Source organism: Sphaerodactylus townsendi, linkage group LG03, assembly GCF_021028975.2.
Source record: "Sphaerodactylus townsendi isolate TG3544 linkage group LG03, MPM_Stown_v2.3, whole genome shotgun sequence".
In the NCBI taxonomy this organism is placed as follows: Eukaryota; Metazoa; Chordata; class Lepidosauria; order Squamata; family Sphaerodactylidae; genus Sphaerodactylus; species Sphaerodactylus townsendi.
In genome coordinates, this window is record NC_059427.1 from 12,686,743 (window position 1) to 12,707,579 (window position 20,837).

Below are 20,837 nucleotides of genomic sequence, written 5' to 3' on the forward strand. Positions count from 1 at the left end.
GGATTTGATTCTTCACGCCTCCACATGAAGCCTGCTGGGTGACCTTGGGCCAGTTACAGTTCTCTCAGAACTCTCTCAGACCCAACTGCCTCACAAGAACCGTTTCCGCATGGCGGCGGAAGGGGTCGGGTCGGCGTAGATGACGCTGACCCGACCCCTCTGGGACCATTCGCATGAACGGTCCCAGAACCTCCCAGGACAACGGCGCAGAGTTGCGCCGTCGTCAGGCCGACCTACCTGTCCTGCGGCCCTCCAGCACGTCGCCGAGGTCAGGGGACGGCGCCCCCTACCCTGCACTGGCGCTCCAGTGCCGCCCAGGAGCAGAGAGAGCGTGTCCCAAACCTCGGCGACCACTCAAAGGGCCATAGGACCATCAGGTCCGCTGGAACATAAGGGGAGGGAAGGCGCCTTGGAGCTGCTGCCGTTTGCACGGCAGCGGCTCCAAACCGCCGTTTTCCCAAAACCTCGCTGGGGAAGCAAGGTTGGAAAACGGCGGCTTCGCGCCACTCGGGTGGAGCGAGGGCGGCGCGGCTGTGAAGCAGCTGCGCCCCCTGTGCGAACGGCTCCCTGGGGACGGCGTTTTTGCCGTCCCCAGGGCGCTGTATTCCGCCCGTGCGGAAAGGGCCAAGGTGTCTGTTGTGGGGAGAGGAAGTAAAGGAGTTTGTAAGCCGCTTTGAGACTCCTTACAGTTGAGAAAGGTGAGATATAAATCCAAACTCTTCTCTTTTTCTCTTCTGGGAGTTTCAAGAGTGCGCCAGTAATTTGTGGAAGCAAAACAAAAACCTCACTTGTGATTAGCATCAAAGCTGGACCAAACAACCAGTGTGAAAGCTAACTTTGCTGGGCTACAGCAGTTTACAAGGCAGCTTTTAACTTCTAAATATGATGCATTTGAGGTAGGTTTGTAACATTTTCTAAACTGTTAAGATGACGCTGCCAGTAACTTAGTGTGTATTTCCCTGGAATGTTTCATCGTGTGCGAACATTTGAAAAAAATATATTCCCTGGTTTAAGAACGCATTTAACTGGAAAAGCCAGTTAAATGAATAAAGAATGGTTTATTTCCTGCATTCCCATGTACAAGAAGGTTAAGTACCCAGTTAACTTTCTCCAGAACTGTCATGACCCTCTAATGTTTTAGCTTGGGTCTTGCCATGTTTCTAGTTATTGGGGACTTCCTGCTCAAATGGCCTGAGAAAATTAATCTGTGCTCTGTTAACTCACGCAGCTTTAGTGGGGTGGAGTGAAACCCATTTTCTGTTATCACAGTCTAAGGACTGTGTGTGTGGATACGTGTGACCTCCCTCTTCCCCACTCCTTTTTCCCTCTGGGAAATGTGTGTGTGTATGTTTTCTCGCCTTTGGAGAGGAAAAGAGAGGGGGTGAGTCTGACATGTCTGTGCTGGAGGAATATAATCTTTTGCCTGTAGTCTTCTGGTCAGTTCAAGCAATGTAGTCATCAGCTATTCCTATGCTTGTCATCAATAAAACAAGAATTCTGCTTCTAAAGTACTGATTCCTGTCTTTGAGCAAGTCTGGGGTTGTAACAAAAACAAGGACATTTATTCTTCTTATTCACAAGGTGGTTTATCATAAAGAACACAAGTAAAAAAGACATTCCAGACTGGTCGCTGCCCACGTTGCTTGCAATCTGAACACTGACCAAAGGAAAGACAATGGAGGGAGGAGATGAAGGACAGAGGCAAGGAACCAAGATAAGGAAATGCAGTTCTGTGGGCTTGGGCTAAATCTCATGATTTCTCTCCCAAGCAGATTTCCACATGTGTCAGGACAGCAAGAACAGTGAAACTCCATTTCCCACACTGTGAGTGTTTATATGTCAGAGGGATGCTATCTAGATGACTGAGATGCATTCCTAACTCAATGTAACTGTTTGCAACTATATATCAATGCTGCTACAAGATATATGTAACTAACCTGCTTTATGTTACCACTGCCATCTGGGGCATTCTTTCCTTGATCTTTACTTTATGGCTCCACTTGCTTTGTAGATAACTAGGCTTTCCCCTGACACCCTGGTCCCATGAGATACGGTGTTGTTCCCATTGTTCTGTGGGAGCAGGATGCCGGGTGGCTCTCTATCACTATCTGTCGCTGACCTTGGGGTGCCTCGGCCCTGCAAACGCTTTCTTTCAAATTCCTTGGGAAAATGGGAGGGGGGACTGACAATGGGGATAAAGGGGATGGCAAAGACCAGATTTGTCAGAACTGGCTTTGCCAAGCTTTGGTGCTCTGAGCTTATCAATAAATGCTGCTGATTAAAAACAGAGTCCGTTTATTGGCTTAATGTTCAAGACCTAACATTTATATGGTCTTCTCTCCTGTGTGGGTCCTCTCGTGTATAACAAGCAAAAGTCTGCGACTGAAGCTCTGGCCACAGTACGTACAATGATAAGGCTTCTCGCCTGTGTGGACCCTTTCGTGCCGCAAGAGGTTACAGCGAATGCTGAAGCTTTTCCCACATACTGAGCATTCATATGGCTTTTCTCCTGTGTGTGTCCTCTTGTGTCGGACGAGGGTAGATTTCCGACTGAAGCTCTTCCCACAGGTTAAGCAGGAGTAGGGCTTCTCCCCAGTGTGAATCCGCTCGTGTACCACAATGTTCGCTCTGATGTTGGAGGTCGCCCCGCAATAGGAACATTTGAATTTCCTCATCCGCCTCTTCTGGTCGTCCAAGCTCTGATGGAGGCTCTTTTCAAACTCAACGCCTGTGCTGATTCTCTGGGATTTTTCAGTCCTCTCCTGGAAGGGGCTTTCATGGAAACCATGCTGCCCATCCTTGCACAGAAAAGCTTGTTCGGCCATCCTCCACAAATAGCTTTCCTGTTGCTTTTCAGGTCCCCGCTGACTTCCAGGAATCTCTTCTATCTCAGGACTCAGGAAAAATTTCCCCTTGGCTTTCTCCATGGATATTCCCCTGAAGTCTATTGGTTCACTCTCGGGCTTTTGCAGATGAAAAGTATCCTCTTCATTCTCAAGAACGTGATTGTCACCTTCGGAAAGAAACAGAGAATTATTTGATATGTCTGTGCATATATGTATACAAGCAAGCAAGGGGGAAAGGGTGGCTCCATTCAGACATCCTACAAGACCCTGGTTTATTTAAACTATGGCCCATTTATGAAACAAAGATTCAGCTTGCTCCCAGGTGGATTCCGCATGGGCCAAAAACAGTGGTGTGAAAACGGTGTAAAATGGTTTAAAACAGTGTTAAAGGGTTTACACCGTTTTCACACTGCTGTTTTTGACCCATGCGGAATCTGCCATAGTCACACAAATTCTGGTTTGTCTCAACTAATGCTTTACTCTTTCCTGCTTCCCAGCTGAATATCTCTTGCCTTCAAAACTGTATCATGGGTCAAATGTGACTTGATGACAAAAAATAATTTAAAAATCTAACTAGTTAAAAGAGTGGCCCACTTTCAGGAAATCGCAGTAACTTTAATTAACCATGATTTTATTTTTGTTTTTCAAGTGAGATAAACTTTATTCAAATTTTGTAAAAGAGCATACATTAGTATCATATGTTTTCCATATTTCTAAAACAATAATTCATTTAACTTAAATTATATAATCAATTTCAACTTATCATCATCAGTTCATCTTGATCAATTATGACTTTCAACTTTTTGTTACTGTGACTTTATGAAATAAAGTATAGTTTTCCTTGCCAAAATCTTTACTTACATCTTTTAATCATAAAGTTTTAAAAAGTTATGTCCCCCTTATGTTTCCATTTTAATTCCAGGGCTGATTCCGCATGGGATTTTTGACATAAGATCAACGGGGGGGAAATCAACTCCTGGGAGCAATTGGGTGCCTGGCATTTGAGTGTCATGCTACTTCTGGTTCAACTAGAGGTGGCATAGGGGGGGCACTCTAGCAATTTGCAAAAACTCTGTGGTTTCTCCCCTCTCCAATTCCTTAGTCACTGATAGGCATCAAAGGGAACTGCCCGGAGGTATCTTGCTATTACAAAAAGATTGGCATATTCATTAGGGATTCTCCAGTGTATGAAATAAACAGCCTTGGGCAGAATGACACACACACCCACCCAATGTCCTCGTGCCTGTAAATCCTTACCCAGCAAGCCAGTTTCCACAGAGAGTGGAATCTGTACAGCATCTAATGGATCTGGCTCAGATTTGAGGGCACTACTAAATGCTTCTTCCAACAGTTCTGGAGTCTGCAGAGGGAGAAACAAACAGTACATTTGCTTTTCAGCATACAGTGACAGATTTTGAGAGTTTCCATACAACAGGATAACTACATTTTTTCTCTTGGCCTTGCCAGCATATTTGATCTGCACTGTGTTCACCTAGTTCATTTTTTTAATCCTACCTTCCCTTTAAAGAATTCAGGGCAGTGTTCCCCTTTTCTCCACTAAATCTTCACAACAAACCTGCAAGGTAGATGAGGCTGAGACAGAATTACAGACCCATGATCACTTGGTGAGATTCAGGGCTAAGTAAGGGCTAGCTTGGGAGGCATTGTAAGTACATCATCCGCTTGGCATGCAGACAGACCCAAATTCAATTCCAGGATTCTCCAAGTTGAAAGGATCTCAGTCAACAGATGTTGGGAAAGGCTATTCTCTGTCCAGGATGCCAAACAAAGTAGAACAGTGAGGGCTCGCCCTGTCAAAAATTAGGAAAATGCCTAACTTGACTCTGCTAATTTTTCTTTCCCCCATCCCCGGCTCAACAAAACAAAAACAATTCTTTACATATTCATTTTTTTAAAATACAACCCAATCATGTGTGGCAACCCTAACTGGCAGAGTGCCAACTGAAACCTCCTCTCAGTCAGAACTCATGAGGAGGTCTTAAACAATGCTTTTGCCTCACCACCCCAACCATTCCATCCGCGTTATGATAACACCGGCCTACCTTCCAGGGCTGTTGTAAGGATGTTACTGATTGTCTATGGGAGGGCTTCGAACACTCAGATATAACAATAAGGGAGCAGCAGTGGTGTAGGAGGTTAAGAGCTCGTGTATCTAATCTGGAGGAACCGGGTTTGATTCCCAGCTCTGCCGCCTGAGCTGTGGAGGTTTATCTGGGGAATTCAGATTAGCCTGTGCACTCCCACACACGCCAGCTGGGTGACCTTGGGCTAGTCACAGCTTCTCGGAGCTCTCTCAGTCCCACCTACCTCACAGGGTGTTTGTTGTGAGGGGGGAAGGGCAAGGAGATTGTAAGCCCCTTTGAGTCTCCTGCAGGAGAGAAAGGGGGGATATAAATCCAAACTCCTCTAAGTTATTTGATATCTAGTCTAATCCTGCTCATATCTCAAACACCTCATGGTATTCAAGACAGCATCCAGTGGGATTCCTGCTCTGTCTCCCATCTAAGCTGGATTATCTGTCTCCAAAATGTTACTATACAGAATACACATAATTCCTTCCCCATTTCCAAGCTGAAAAACACACACCACAATTATCACCACTGGCAGTGTCTTTGGGTAACCGAAATTTCCGCTTTAGATATCTGAGGAAATGCCATGTCACTTCCTCCTACTGGCAGTGTGTAACAATTCCTGCCGTACAACAATTGGCTGAAGAGTCCTCTCAATAGGAGAAAGGTTCAGTCTTTTGGCAGGATGTGCTATTTTGCATTTAGAAGAAGAAGAAGAAGAGTTTGGATTTATATCCCCCCGTTCTCTCCTGCAGGAGACTCAAAGGGGCTTACAATCTCCTTGCCCTTCCCCCCTCACAACAAACACCCTGTGAGGTGGGTGGGGCTGAGAGAGCTCCGAAAAGCTGTGACTAGCCCAAGGTCACCCAGCTGGCCTGTGCGGGAGTGCACAGGCTAATCTGAATTCCCCAGATCAGCCTCCACAGCTCAGGCAGCAGAGCTGGGAATCAAACCCGGTTCCTCCAGATTTGAATGCACCTGCTCTTAACCACTACGCCACTGCTGCTCCTTTACAGGGAATGATTAACGTAGTACATAGATCTGGGCCGGGGGGGGGGGGAGTAATCCCTGCTCTGTAGTAAGAGCAAAAATTACAAGACCACAGCCGCACAGCCTGGAAAACCCACAACCTCCAGATGATTCTGGCCATGAAAGCCTTTAACAATACAACAAAACAGTTTTGGGGATTGTCTGGCCCTCTCAGGGTTTCTCAAAATGGAGATATTCATACCTTTGGCTCCTGTCCCTCCGGCTCTTGGAGCATCAGGAGGAAATCCTCTGCCAGGACCACAGCTTCAGCGCAGGTCTCGGGGCCTCGTTCCCTCACCCAGTTCTGCATTTCCCAGGGAAGGATGGTCAAGAACTGTTCCAAGATCAGCAGATGTAGGATCTGTTCCTTGGTGTGCTTCTCAGGACTCAGCCACTGATGGCAAAGTTCTTGGAGCTGCTGGCATATCTTGCGGGGCCCCTCGGACTCATGGTAGGAGAACTGCCTGAAGCTCTGACGCCGCATTTCCAGACTGATAGTGTCCTTCTTATCCAGAATCTCAACCTTCACTGTCTGAGAAGAATCCAGGTTTTTGCAGGCCTGTTGTGCTTCGCCTAAGAGGTCCGGTAGGGTCTGAGCCAACCATTCTCCTGTAGGCCACTGGCTGGCATCGGCTGCTCCCTTGAAGGAGGCCTGGATCAATTTCAAATTTGCCTCCAAAACAGAATGGGACAATTGTGAGTGTCTCCATTCTGGATGAGGGGTCTTCAAGAATTCCTGCCATTGAGCTTCCCAGCATTGCTCTAGTCCCTCATCTGGTTCTTCTTTAATTTGCTGTGGAACTGTCCCTGTTAGGACCTCTTGGACGGTTTTATGTTGTACAAAACAAAAGTCTCTCCCTCTACCAGGTCTACCTGCAGGTTTCCCCCCTGATTCCAGTCCTGCTGGATCCTGCTTTTCCATTTTGATTCGTAGCTTCAGTTCTTGGATCAGAAAGAAAATTCAGCATTCAGAAGTGCTGCAAAGTGGGCAAAATAGTATATACTTTGAAACATGAAAAGGTATCTTGTAGTTGTGGAGGCTACAATGACATTTCCAGCATCAACCAGCTCAGCTGATGTGATGCTTTGGAATCCCCACAAACATTCCAGGCGGTGGATAATGAAAACAGGGCTACATTCTCAGAGATATTTAACATGTATCTTAGTTATACAGCTTCAGCTGCGGGGGTAGTGTTGGTGGAATTCATGTGCTTCAATTCCCCTTTATATATATAAATAAAATATATAAAACTCTCTCCATGTAGAAAACTAGAACATATGGGAAAATATTAAGATAGACTTCTGTACCCTAATTTGCTCCTTGCACATTTCTTTCCTGGAGGGATATTCAGTTGGAAGGACATTTGAGCTACCTTGAGCTCATCAGGGGAAGAGCGCCATACTAGGCCAGTGATGGCGAACCTATGGCACGGGTGCCAGAGGTGGCACTCAGAGCCCTCTCTGTGGGCACGTGTGCACAGAGTTCATCATGTGGGGGGGAAATTGCCCCCCCCCCCCCACATCTAGGCTGGCCTGGGCCGCTGGACTTGATGTGAGTGCACCTCAGTGAGCAGGGAGGACTCGGCTGGTGGGCCTAGTGCCTGTGCTCCAGGTGGCTGCTGCCCGGGGTGGGGGGAGGGGGGCAGGCAGCAGAGATGCTAGAGAGGCCCAGAGCGGCGCATGTAGGACTTGCTGGAGGCTTCAGAAGGCTGGCTCCTGCTCGAGGGGGTTATTCAGATTAAATTGCCGCGTTGGCACTTTGCGTTAAGTAAGTGGGTTTTGGGTTGCAATTTGGGCACTCGGTCTTGAAAAGGTTCGCCATCACTGTACTAGGCCAATGAAATACATAAATAAATTCTGGGACCCCTCACTTGCAGCCTGAAATGCTACACACCAAACACATGCAGTAAGAAAAAGGTCACAGAGGAAGCTCTACTGATATTTGCTCCTGGTTAGATTAGCATGAAATGGAAGGTTCTGCTACAATCAGCTGCTTTGACACACCACCGACTCCAAAATCTCCCAGATGGCAGTGGGGGCATTTGCACATTAGTAGCACCCCAGATATTTCAGTCTTCGTTGTGCTTGCTTTGTGCGTCTGTTCTTTAATCACTTGATTGCTGTTTGGGGAAGCGGCACACATGTGGAGGACAACAATAAATAAAACAATGTATTTCTCCTGTTCAAAACAAATCTCACCAGTTAACAGCACTGGGAACCGGCATGACAATCTGGTGCTCCTGCACACGCATTTAGGTCCAAGAACGCTGGGAACATGAAGCATTCCACCACAACACAAAAAATTTAATTTCTAGAGACCTGAACCTATAATGGCTCACAGTAACCAAATTCTAACATGAATACAAAGGGTGTCCTGTAACATCAACCTAGCTGTCCATCTGGGTCAGCATCCATGCTCTTACAGTGGCCAACTACTACTACTACTACTACTACTACTACTACTACTACTAGTAGTAGTAGTAGTAGTAGTAGTAGTAGTAGTAGTAGTAGTAGTAGTAGTAGTAGAAGTAGAAGAAGAGGAGGAGGAGGAGGAGGAGGAGGAGGAGTTTGGATTTATATCCCCCCTTTCTCTCCTGCAGGAGACTCAAAGGGGCTTACAATCTCCTTGCCCTTCCCCCGTGGGGCTGAGAGCGCTCTGAGAAGCTGTGACTAGCCCAAGGTCACCCAGCTGGCGTGTGTGGGAGGGCACAGGCTAATCTGAATTCCCCAGATAAGCCTCCACAGCTCAGGCGGCAGAGCTGGGAATCAAACCCGATTCCTCCAGATTAGATACACAAGCTCTTAACCTCCTACGCCACTGCTGCTCCCAGTGAACTAGCTGTCTAAGAGGCCAGTATTTCCCTTTGATGTCGCCTCCTAACATTGGTATTCACAGTTTTACATCTTCTGTATATGGAGATTCCCTTTATTCTCCATGGCTAGCGAAGAAACATATCATAAAACCTTCCTTCATAAAGCTGTCCAGTTCTCTCTTGGGGCCATCACCACATCCATTAGCAGTGAATCCCGCAATTTAATTTTCTGTTGAGTGAAGAAATACTTCCTTTTGTCTGTCCTCAGTCAACATCTTTAGATGGCCCTAAGTTCAAACGTCACAACAGAGGGAAGAGAAAGCTCTCTCTATTCAAATCAAAGGAAGGGAGGTAATCTGTTAACTCATTGTCGCCTAAACAACAGAGAACCTTGAGGCCCTTTCAAGATCGAGAGATTCCTTGCAGCGGAAGCTTTTGTGGATGTCTACAACCAATGCTGCCACCTCAGACACCTGACAAAGCCCACGAAAACTTCTGCTTCAGTAAACCTCTTGCCACAAGACTCTTGACAGTCATGAGGCTGAATGTGTCAAGAGGGACTTCATCTGTCCACATGGCTGCTACATGAGGTGTGGTCCTCACAGAAGCTTCTGCTAATATAAACCTGGAAGTCTGATAGCACAAGACTCTTTCAAGATTTTAATAGGGCAACACCACCAAATAGGCAAGGCCCCTTCCGCACACGCAAAATAATGCGTTTTCAAACCACTTTCACAACTGTTTGCAAGTGGATTTTGCCATTCCGCACAGCTTCAAAGAGCATTGAAAACAGTTTGAAAGTGCATTATTCTGCATGTGCGGAATGAGCCCAAGATAAGGAAGAAGTCCCGTGGGGATCAGAAAATTGGGGACTGCAGCAATGTCTGAGACATTTCTCCTTCCTTGACTGCAACACCGCAAGGAGGCTTTAATGCATTTGCATAATGCATCCCTCCCGGCAGCCTGCTTCCTCTCCACTCAGATTCTGCACCTGCCTTTCAAACTCACCTGCCCCCTCTATCTTGTGCATGGCACCTCTTGGCAGGACAGGCGCGCTCCCTCCAACGCACCAGGATGGAGAAACACAAGAAAAAGGGGAAGTTTCTCACCAGGAAGGAAATCAGGGTAGGACAGGAAGGTCTTTTCAAAGCTCCCTGTGCAGCTGTGCAGGAAGGTGTCCAACTCCCCTACTCGCCCCTCCAGTCTTCTCTAGGCAGAAAAAGAGCTCTGTGCAGTTAACCCCTTCAGCATCTCAGAGGACAAAAAGCCAGAGCAATTGACTGGGACATGAGCATTTTGTGATTTGCTCTGCTAGTTCTGATGCCAAGGACTCTTCAGACGCTACTCTGTGTGCGTGTGTAACCTCAGCTTGTGGGTTCTGTGGGGCAGTACTTGGAAGGAGTTGCAAAGAACCAAATTTAAACAAAACAGTTTACTTCTCTTTACAAATAACATTAAACATCAACATTTAACATTACAATTCAAGGTCCTGTTCAGGTTGCATTTGAAGTCCTTCTAGTTACAGTCTACTGATACTGCCAAGTCCAATTCTTCTTTGCAAGTGGGTTGGCTCCTGAAGACTCCAAGGGCTTGATGAACAGGATGCAACATGATGAAGGTTTCCAGGAGAACTCTCACCCATTACAACCACAAAAAGAAACCCTGAAACAATAAACTCCAACATTTACAACATAGCAAAAACAAACAACTATCTTCCCAGTAGTTCCCAATAATATTGCAGTTTACCTTAACAAGGTGTTAAGGGCTTATAGAACCAAGGTCCGAGTCTGGTAGCCTTGTCTTCTCCAAAGAGCTCTGCAGCCTTTCTGCTGGTCTGAGTCTCCACCCCCTTACTGGTTCAACCCATTCTGGGCATGGGGGTTACACGTGTATTAAGACGCTGCTTCGTTTTTTGTTTGGCGTTTCATTCAATCTTAGCCATTATGGGTGGTTCTTTTCAAAAAGTACTTTCTCTTTATTGTGATCTCAAGATAGGTAAATTCTGCAAATAGATAAATATTGTCTCTGTCCTTTAGAATGTTGTTGTCAAATGAGCCTTGCTGGGTCCAACCTAATCCAACATCCTGTTTTCAAAAGAGGTAAACATCCCCCCCCCCCCCCACCCCATCCCCTGCCCGGGTCCAAGGAGGACCTGGTACCTCTATCAGAAGTCTACAATGCATGTTCAAAAACAATAGTATCTGCTGGACTAAGTCCTGACCTGCTTAGGGGTTACCAACTGAGTTGGGAAACATCTGAAGATTTAGGGGTGGAGCCTAGAAAGGTGGAGCCTAGAAAGGGTGGAGTTTGGGGAAGGCAGGACCTCAACATGATATTACTGCCATAGAGTTCTGCTTCCCAATCAGCCATTGTTTCCAGGGAAACTGATCTCTGTTGTATGGATATCAGTTGTCTCAGTGGTGGGATCCAAAAATTTTAGTAACAGGTTTCCATGGTGGTGGGATTCAAACTGTGGCGTAGCGCCAATAGGGCTGGGCGGGGCACGACGGGGGCGTGACTGGGCATTACGGGGGTGGGGCATTCTTGGGCGGGGCTGTGGCAAGGACGCAGCCGCTGCGCCGGTCCTTGGGCAGGAAACGAATGCACGCAGGCGCAGGCTGCCACGTACGCCGGTGCACCTCCTGCTAGACTGCTTCAAGTTCTGCGCGCTACTGCTGAGAGGAGGGGAGTAACTAAGGCAAAAATCACGTGGCAAAATCACCAATTAGTAACCCCCTCTCGGCACACACAAATAATTAGTAACCTACTCTCAGGAACCTGTGAGAACCTGCTGGATCCCACCTCTGGGTTGTCTTCCAGGAGATCTCCAGCTCCACCTTGGATGAATTGTATGAGCTCCGCCTCCTAGACACATTTCTCCCTCCACAGATAATCAATACAGAACGGCATCTCTTGTCAATATCTGTTATATCCCGTTTTAGTGGCTAACTATTCTGAGCAGGTTGTGGTGGGTTTTCCGGGCTGTGTGGCCGTGGTCTGGTGGATCTTGTTCCCAATGTTTCACCTGCATTTGGGGCTGACATCTTCAGAGGTGTATCACAGAGGGAAGTCTGTTACACACTGTGTCCAGTGAGAAGGGAATGTTTTAGTGGGGTATACATTTTCATGTCCCCTGGTGGAGATGGGAACCATTCTGAACAGTTTGATTTATTTTTGCCATCAAGTCAAATGGGGTTTCAAGAAAAGAGATGCACAGGGATAGTTTGCCATTGCCTGCCTTGGTGAAGCGACCCTAAGCTTCGTTGGTGGTCTAACCAGGGTTGACCCTGCTGAATACCAAGAGATGGCAAGATCCAGCTAGCCTGGGCTATCCAAGTCACAGCAAGAGGAAGTGCGTAAAACTAGCAGAGAGAGAAGCATCAATAGAAAGACCGAGACTCTATGATCTTCTCCTCCTCTGACTTTCTCCCAGAGACTTCAGAATTTTCAACCAAGTCTGGCTTACATATAGTTAGTTTTTACATACAGGGGTGGATCCAACCATCCTCCAGTTCACCTTCCTTTATGCCAAGGAAAATTCCTTCAAATTTTCCTCCAATGGAAGGGCCACTTAAGTTGGAGGAAGGCTCCATACAAGAGCCCAAAGGAAAGGTGAGGTCTACATATTTTTTTAAAAATAAATAATCTTTGGAATCTGAATGCTGGAATCTGAAGCAATGAAGATCACCAAAGGGCCGTATCATTATTATCTTTCAGCCTATCTCACAGGGTTGTCGTAAGAATAAAATGCTGCCCTGAACACTCCAAATGTATTGGATAAACCTAGCCACAGCCTCTGACATCTGCTCTTTGCTTCTTGCAGCCTGGTTAGACATCTGTGTGCCCAGAATGGGAATTCCAGTGAGTATGCTTAGGACTGCAGCATTAATACAGCGCATAATGGAACATATTCAGATCTTGTCACTGTGAGTCCTGAGAGCCGCCCTCCTTCAGGGCTGATCTCCCTTCCCACAACTTATGTTAGCTTAATCTGTGGTTGGGGACAGAAGGCATTCATGCAGCATCCAATGTGAACGCCTGTCAGCACATGTACATGACCGTTCATGCCACACAGTGCTGATGTAACCCCCATGCTCAGAATGGGTTGACCCAGTAAGGGGTGGAGACTCAAAGCAGCAGAGGCTGCAGCAGACCTCATGTAGTTTGGAGGAGAGACAAGGCTACCAGACTCGGACCTTGGTTGTATAAGCCTTTAACACCTTGTTAAGGTAACTGAAATATTGTTGGGAACTACTGGGAAGGTAGTTTGTTTTTGCTATGTTGTAAATGTTGGAGTTTATTGTTTCAGAGTTTCTTTTTGTGGTTGTAATGGGTGAGAGTTCTCCTGGAAACCTTCATCATGTTGAATCCTGTTCATCCAGCCCTTGGAGTCTTCAGGAGCCAACCCACTTGCAAAGAAGAATTGGACTTGGCATTACAAGACTGTAAATATAAGGACTTGAAAATGCAACCTGAACAGGAAGTGTGATGTTAAATGTTGATGTTATATGTTATATGTTAAGAAAGTAAACCATTTTGTTTTTAAAATTTGTTGTTGCAAACTCATTCCACGTTCTGCCCCACAGAACCCACAGATAGAGGTTACACTGACTCTGACATTTCGCACTCGGCAATGGGTGTTGAATATTTCCAAGTCTTGATACTGTTAAACAGTTCTGTTTGGCTGGATCTTTCACCCAAAGAAACATCTATCCTCTTGACTCACAAATCAGCAGAAGACAAGGTATCACCAAAAACCAACATGCAGTCGACAAGTAGTAGAGATGCCACCAGTGGTGGGATCCAAAAATTTTAATAACAGGTTCCGATGGTGGTGGGATTCAAACAGTGGCGCCGCCGCACACACACACCTCCAGTCCCTGTTGGGCAGGGAGGTTGCTTTAGTAACCCCTTCTCGGCACTCAGAAAAAAATTAGTAACCACTTCTAGACAAGTGTTGAGAACTGGTTGGATCCCACTTCTGGATGCCGCCTCTCAGTACAAGAATCGGCTATTGCAAGCAAGACTCTGTATTCCCAAGTGTAAAATACTATTATGCACTCTCTCCTCTCCATTTCACCTCTTGCACCTCTCCATTTCAGCTCCATTCCACTCACTTCTCCCCACCCCGTCCAAGCACAGGGGAAGGGACAGAAAAAGGAACCCGGGGACCATTCAAAGGCCCGGGATTTTTCTTTTCCAAGCCTGCCTAGGAATCAGCGCTCCCTCAGTTTAACCCTTTGAGGAGCAACCCGCTGGCCCTGAATACACGCTTGGGGTTGGGGAGGGATGAGCAGCAAGGAGATTAAGAGGGGAAGGACTAATACAGATCAAGCAGCAGCTTATGCTTTTTTTAAAAAAAAACCCTTTAAGAAAAGCAAAGCAAGCAGTCGACCCAAGGCAGAAGCGCATTGGCCCTCTAACGGTTAACTCTGCATAGAGCTCGGATGGCCAGAAAGGAAGGGGAGGGGATCCCTTCAGCGGATGCATCTGCCCGACCCGCTGCTCTTTTTGCAAATTTGCAAACTGAAAGGTTGTTTTGTTTGGGGGGCTGGTTTGACAGCGAAAGTCTCCGCCCGCGCTTCCTCCGCCCATTCAGAAAAAACGGGCTGACTCCAAAGTAAGTTTGCATTTGGTATGGAGGAAGAGGAGGAAGAGGCGGCCTAACCGGGGATCGCCTTATAATAGGGGCGTGCGGGGGGGGGGGGGGGGGTAGGGCAGAGAGAGGGCAGGCAAGGGCAAAGATGCCCACCCCCTCTTCCTGCAGCGGGAGCAGAGAATGAGGTCGCCAACTTTGGAGCCCGTGCCTGGAACTGCCACTTCGGGCATGCGCCGGAACAATGCTGTTCTCCACGCCCTGCAAAACTTCACCCCAGAGGATCGTGTAGTTTGTTAAAGCTCGAACTATAACCCAGGCTTTTCTTTGCAGGACAGGTGGCAACCTTGTACAGGCACAATGGCTGCTTATTAAATGGGTTGCTATCAGGCCAGGAGAAAAAAAAAGCCCTGCCTTTATTTGGGGCTTCAGGTGGGGAAATCGACAGCTGAACGTTTTTGTGGGGTGGAGGGGAATAGTGCCCCATTAAATCTCTGCTCAAAGGGACAGGGAAGTGTTTTCCCTCCTCCAGGCCCATTGCCGACCATAATTATGTGTGGTGTTGCTCTCTTCCAAGTTAGGTTTGCAACTTAGAGTGGCTGTTTTGACTTGGGGAGACAGTACTGCAGGGTCATCTTAGCCTAGCGGTTCCTTCGGCAAATCAGTTTTCTCTGCAGCATAAAGTACCTTATATAGGAGCTCAAGCTGGTGTGCCTCCTGTGGCCCCTCTGGCTCTGTGTTCGATTACTGCAATACATTGTTTGTGGGGCTGCCTTTGAAGACTGTTCAAGTCTTCAGCTGGCTCAAAATACGGCTGTCTGGGATTTGCCAAATGGCTCATCTATCACCTTTGTTTTTGTTTTTTAATTTTCATTTTCTTTCCACATCAAATCATGAGTTTGGTACCCGTGTTTCTCCGAAAATAAGACAGTGTCTTATATTAATTTTGCTACGTCTTACTTTCGGGGGATGTTTTATATTTAGCACTTCAGTAAAACCTCTACTACGTCTTATTCTCAGGGGATGTCTTATTTTCGGAGAAACAGGGTAATAGTTGCAGAACCAGCTGCTCCCTCAGGAAGCTGTCTGTTCTTTCAGGCCATTGCTAGAGACCCTGTTGTGGTCACTTCCTAAGTCTCCTGGAATGGCCACCAACCACCTACCAGATTCCTGTCCTGAATGGCACTTGCTAGGTCATAAGAGAGCACCATATGTAAAGACAGACCAGTGCTCCCCCCATCCCTCTTCAACCCTGCAGTCTTTTTCTGACTGAGATTTATGTGGACTGTTGAGGGCGGGCCACATAGAGATTCACAGAGATCCATTAGAGCTAGCAAATTCCAAGAGTTTTTGAGTCAGGTTGGTGTGATGGGTACGTGCTCAAATGTATCTGATGAAGTGAGCCCTAACTTGCCAATGCTGGTGTTGAACGTATGCAATGTGTTGTCAAGTCCCTTCCGACTTATGGTTGCCTTATGACTTAATGGCCTCTGGAATGTTGTGTCGTTCATAGCCCCTTTTAGGTCTTGCTGACCGAAGGCCATGACTTCCTTTATGGGGACAAACCACCTCATGTTGGATCTACCTCTTTCCCCCTCTGCCTTCCGCTTTCCCTAGCAGTACTGTCTTTTCTAGTGGATCTTTTATTACTCCAAAACACAAGGTTGTACTCCTTGTTTGTGTCCATTTCTTTCAGCAAAGAAGGGTCTCTTGACAGTGAGGGAAGACGGTCATCTTCTGAATAACTAGTGGTCTCTGTGATACGCTGTGCTTGGAATCCCTTCTGTTCTTTGGAATCTTCCTTTGGCATCCTTGATACCTGCAGCTTTAAGTTGCCTCTTTAGATGAGAAGCAAGGCCTAAGCTGAGCTTAGACAGAGTCACACCTATTGTGAGAGAAAATGGCTGCTGAGAGGGCAAGAGGGCCCACAGTCCTGGGCTTCCATCTCCGGGCTCTCCTACAGCAGGACACGACGGCAAACATGAAAACAGAGAGGCTGGTGCCAGAGGCTCCAAAACCAGAGTTGGAATTGGGGGGGACCAGAGAAGACACCGAAGACCAGCCAGAGACAATTACTCAGAGTCTAACTAGAGCACCGCAGCGCACTAAGTGGGAAACTGAAGGGAGACCGGCATCCCGGAGCTGGGAATCACAATGGAGAGAGTTCATGTCCTATCCATTGGGAGAGCGAACCCCTCAGCATCCAGAGAAGATGGCCATGGAGGTTAGACAGAATTTCTTGGCCTCGTTGGAAGGAGCACCAGCCCCCAGCCCGTGGGCTAGCAAAGAGAAGGCGGACAGGCTTGTGCTGGGACTGAATAGAACAACCCCCAAGGCCAACTGTGAGCCGGACTTTGCAGACCAAAGTGACCTTGAGGAAATCAAAGTGATCAAGGTTGAAGAACCTGGGGGCCCGGAGGTCCAGAGGCAGCGTTTCAGGCAGTTCCGGTACCAGGAAGCTGCCGGTCCGTGGGAGTCCTACTGCCGCCTCCGGGAGCTTTGCCACCAGTGGCTAATGCCAGAGAGCCACAGCAAAGAGCAGATCCTGGAACTGGTGATCCTGGAGCAGTTCCTGAGCATCTTGCCCCAAGAGATGCTGAGCTGGGTCCGGGAACGCGGCTCGGAAAGCTGCATTCAGGCAGTGGCCCTGGCGGAGAACTTTCTCCTGAGGCAGCAGGAGGCTGAGAGACAGGATCAACAGGTGGGAGGATTTGTTTCTGAGCAGTCCAGAGTTGGGGATGGAGTCCTAGATGTGGTTGCTTCTAAGAAATTAGGTTTCTCTCTTTTGCTTGGGTGACAGAGGACCTACTCAGCAGGTTCCTGGGTGTTTTCCTCCATCAGCTGCCATTTTCCTGCATTTTCCCTTGCTAATATTTACTTATTCTGTTTACTTAATTTATAGCCCACTTTTCTCCCTAAAGGGGATCCAAAATGGCTGACTGGTCAATTACCCATGGCCGGCTCTGCCCTGCCCTTGTCCCACTCTTGTGCAAAAGTTTCTTCAGAAGTGCTCACTGCTGCGGGGAAAGCAAGAAACACAGGCGGGGTAAGAGGAAGCGCAAGAAATCTTGCCCCGTCGTGCTTCCTCTCTCAGTGTGCCACAGGGAAGAAGCGTGTCAAGCATAGGCAGAGATACCAGGGGGCGGGGGCGGGGGGGACAAACGCCCCGGGTGCAGGCATGCAGGGGCGGAGAATCACTCCCCCTACCCCTCCCCTCAGTCCACCCCCGTAGCCCAGAGCAGCCTCCTTGGACTGGAGCAGGCTGCTCTTTTAGCTTTTAAAGGTGAGGCATATGGGGGGGGGGTGCGGATGCCATTGTGCCCCAGGCGCCAGTTCCCCCCTACAGCACTGGTGTCAAGACAAGATTTCTTGCCCCAACCTTCATGTGGCAGCTGCCCTGTGGTAGTCGGCCTATGACTGATTAAAATGTGGAATTCGCTGCCAGGGAATGTAGTGGTGACCACAAACATAGAAAGCTTTAAAAAAGGATTTGACAGATTCATAGAGGAGGAGTCTGTCAGTGGCTACCACCGCTGGTAACTAAAGGGAACCCCCACCTTCAGAAGCCGTAAACCTCTGAATCCCAGTGCCAGGAGACAACCTGGCCTCTGTGCCCTGTGGTTGACCCTCCAGAACAGGGGTCTGCAACCTGCGGCTCTCCAGATGTTCATGAACTACAATTCCCATCAGCCCCTGCTGACAGGGGCTGATGGGAATTGTAGTTCATGAACATCTGGAGAGCCGCAGGTTGCAGGCGCCTGCTCCAGAAGATGCTGGACTAGATGGACCACTGGTCAGCTCTAGCATGGTTTTTCTTATGTTCACATAACATTCTCCCTTTCTCTGTTTTATCCTCACAACAGTCCTGTGAGGTAAGTTAGGCTGAGAATAGAGTGACTGGCCAAAGGTTACTGATCAAGCTTCTGTGGTAGAATAGGAACTGAAGCCTGGATCTCCCTGATCCTAGTCTGACCCTTGAAGCCCTCACCAGACTGTCTACCAAGCTGTTGAGAGCTTTAAAAAAATCAGTAATTGTTAGAGCAGTTGCCTGCTTTAAAAAATGCACTCCAGGTTTAATGGCGCTGTGGAGAAAATAGTGGCCTGCGAGAAGCTGATGGTAGGAAAATGGCACTGATGGGGGTGGGATCTTTGCAGAGCAAGAGAAACATAACAACGCTTTTGGATTGCATTCTTCCAAGAAAAATGGGAGCAAAGTAGTCTGGGAAAGAGCTTATTAAGGATGGCGAGAGGACAGTTCATAACCTAGATCAGGCTGTTGTGTGGCTGTCCCCCCCCCTCCCCCGCACCTGAAATGTACTGCTGTTTGGTTGCCAAAGCAAAGAGAAACCTTTGTGTGGTAGAGGCCTAGCTTGCCCCCTTTGCTTCCCCTCAGATCAGTGGACCCAGACTCAAATGTTCATTCCTGTTTCAGGGCCCAGGGGTGAAACAGGACATGGTTCCACGTTTCCCCGCGCAGGAAGTGGTTCCACGTTTCCCTGCAAGCGATGGGACTTTGCTGCAAACAGCTCTTGGTCATCTCTACAGAGAAGTCAAGCTGGAGCAGGATGGAGATGCTGCTGTACTTGGTAAGGGTGTGTGTGTGTTACTGAACGGGCTCTCTTGGTTCGTCTCACGTGAATCCTTCATCAAACCTTCTGTTTTTCATGTCATTCTTCACCTGGGCTCTTTCTAGGGAAACAGCTAAGATTATTCTGTCTGCCTGGGATGCTATTTTTTCCTCCATTTTTTAAAAATCTTACCCAAGTTTTGGATTCTTGGGCTTCTTTTTAAAAATACTTTATTTCAGACTAGCCCTTGTCCAAGCATAAATACTTTACTCGTCTGGCATAAGGGTCAAATGCACCTCAAAACTGAAGAAAAAGAACTGGGGGGCATTATGTTGAGCATGCTGTCAGGTAAGAAAAAAAAAGTCAGCTTTTTATTAGAGATTTCTCTTTGACAGTAAGAATAAGAGGAATGAGAAAGTAGCCAAGTCATGGATACCCCAATCCTAGGATATTCTAGGCAAGAGAGGAGCAGAGGCAGTTTGCTTTTCTCTGTGTAGCAACCCCATTTTCTTTTATAGTCCTAGTGACCTTGAGTAAAAAGGAATAAATAATTTATTTATTTACTTCATAAGTAGTCAGCCTTTCTCAAGACTGAGTGCCGTAAAGTCTCAGCCGGCTTATGGCAGACCAGCAGAGTTTTCAAGGCAAGAGACTAGCAGAGGTAGTTTGCCATCGCCTTCCTCTGTGTAGGGACTCTGGACATTTGTCTTAGAACATACTTATCCTGCCTTTCCACCCAATTAAGGCTCTCAAGGTGGCATATGTTTGAAAATACATTAAAAATCACCTTTGAAAAGAAAACATGTGTAACCAACAGCAAACATAACAAGAAAGAAGGTTGATAAGGGTACACCCCGTGAAACCAAAAATTATTTGCCCACTGACAGAAGACAATGACAAATAAATCTCCCTGGAGGGGGAACTCTGCAGTTTTGGTACTGTGACTGAGAAGGGCTTTCCTTGAGTTACCTCCCATTGCCTCAAATAATGGAGGCACCTGAACAGAGCCCCTAAACCAGGGGTCTGCAACATGCGGTTCTCCAGATGTTCATGGACTACAAATCCCATCAGCCCCTGCCACCATGGCCAATTTGGGCTGATGGGAATTGTAGTCCATGAACATCTGGAGAGCTGCAGGTTGCAGACCCCTGCCCTAAACATTATCAGGCTGGTTCATGTGAAAGTAGGTGGTGCTTAAAGTATGGTGGCCCCATGTAGGGTTTTTAAGTTCAGTACCAGCACCCAGAATTGGACCTGGAAGCAAATTGGGAGCCAGTGTAGCTAGAACAAGACTGGAGTAATAAGATCCTTATGACCCACTTCAGTCAGCCTTCAATACCAGTGGTAGCTTCTGAACATTCTTCAAGGGCAGTGCATGTACAGTTCATTGCAGTGATCTATAGATTATTTGTACCCTGTTCAGAAAAAAGGTGACAGGAGATTTGTGAATTCATCCGCCATTTCATGGACCATCTTTGTTCTAGAATGCTCTGCTTGGGTCCTAGTGCCTACCTGGTTCTCTCCCCAAGGCTCTAGGACCCAGGTAGAGCATTCTAGAACAAAGACAGTCCAGGAAACGGTGGATGAATTCACAAATCTCTTGTCATCTTTATCTTGAACAGGGTTATTGCACAAACCACAATCGCAAGGGGTTTTTTGCCCAAGAAAAGCTGACTTACTAGCCAAATTTGGTAGAAGCTGCTGCACAAACTGCCTGTCCAATTTGGTTTTTTAAAAAATATTTTGTAAGCTACCTTGAGTCTCAGAAAGAATAAATGAAGTTAGCAAACTGGAAGCCTGAACTGGAAAGATTCCAATATCACCTAGTGATATTGATACAGTAATACAGGTTGATGTCTCCCCTGAACATACAAGAACATGTAAAGATGGCATAA

General features: G+C 47.2%; 3 protein-coding genes across 5 annotated transcripts in view; 2 read left to right on the forward strand and 1 right to left on the reverse strand.

The window, feature by feature from the left end:
- Positions 1–20,837, forward strand: part of LOC125428885 (zinc finger protein 271-like) — a 1,035,007-nt gene that overhangs the window by 879,469 nt on the left and 134,701 nt on the right. The window lies entirely within an intron of this gene.
- LOC125428735 (zinc finger protein 24-like) lies at positions 1,067–13,959 on the reverse strand. Of its 3 annotated transcripts, none has more exons than XM_048489341.1 (4): positions 13,859–13,959; positions 6,168–6,942; positions 4,104–4,206; positions 1,067–3,013 (listed from the first exon to the last, which is right to left on the reverse strand). In XM_048489341.1, the coding sequence occupies exons 2-4, from the start codon at positions 6,885–6,887 to the stop codon at positions 2,325–2,327; spliced, it is 1,512 nt and encodes a 503-aa protein (XP_048345298.1). In that variant the 5' UTR covers positions 6,888–6,942; positions 13,859–13,959; the 3' UTR covers positions 1,067–2,324. The 3 variants fall into 3 exon arrangements, with proteins under 3 accessions (XP_048345298.1, XP_048345297.1, XP_048345296.1); XM_048489340.1 differs by lacking the exon at positions 13,859–13,959 and adding an exon at positions 9,787–9,894; XM_048489339.1 differs by lacking the exon at positions 13,859–13,959 and adding an exon at positions 9,787–9,856 and having other exon boundaries at positions 6,168–6,907.
- Positions 14,249–20,837, forward strand: part of LOC125428904 (zinc finger protein 271-like) — a 28,237-nt gene continuing 21,648 nt past the window's right edge. The window contains exons 1-3 of the mRNA XM_048489612.1: positions 14,249–14,398; positions 16,071–17,075; positions 18,807–18,960. Of these exons, the coding sequence (XP_048345569.1) occupies positions 16,275–17,075; positions 18,807–18,960 (955 nt within the window). The 5' untranslated portion in view covers positions 14,249–14,398; positions 16,071–16,274. The remainder of the gene's footprint in view (positions 14,399–16,070; positions 17,076–18,806; positions 18,961–20,837) is intronic.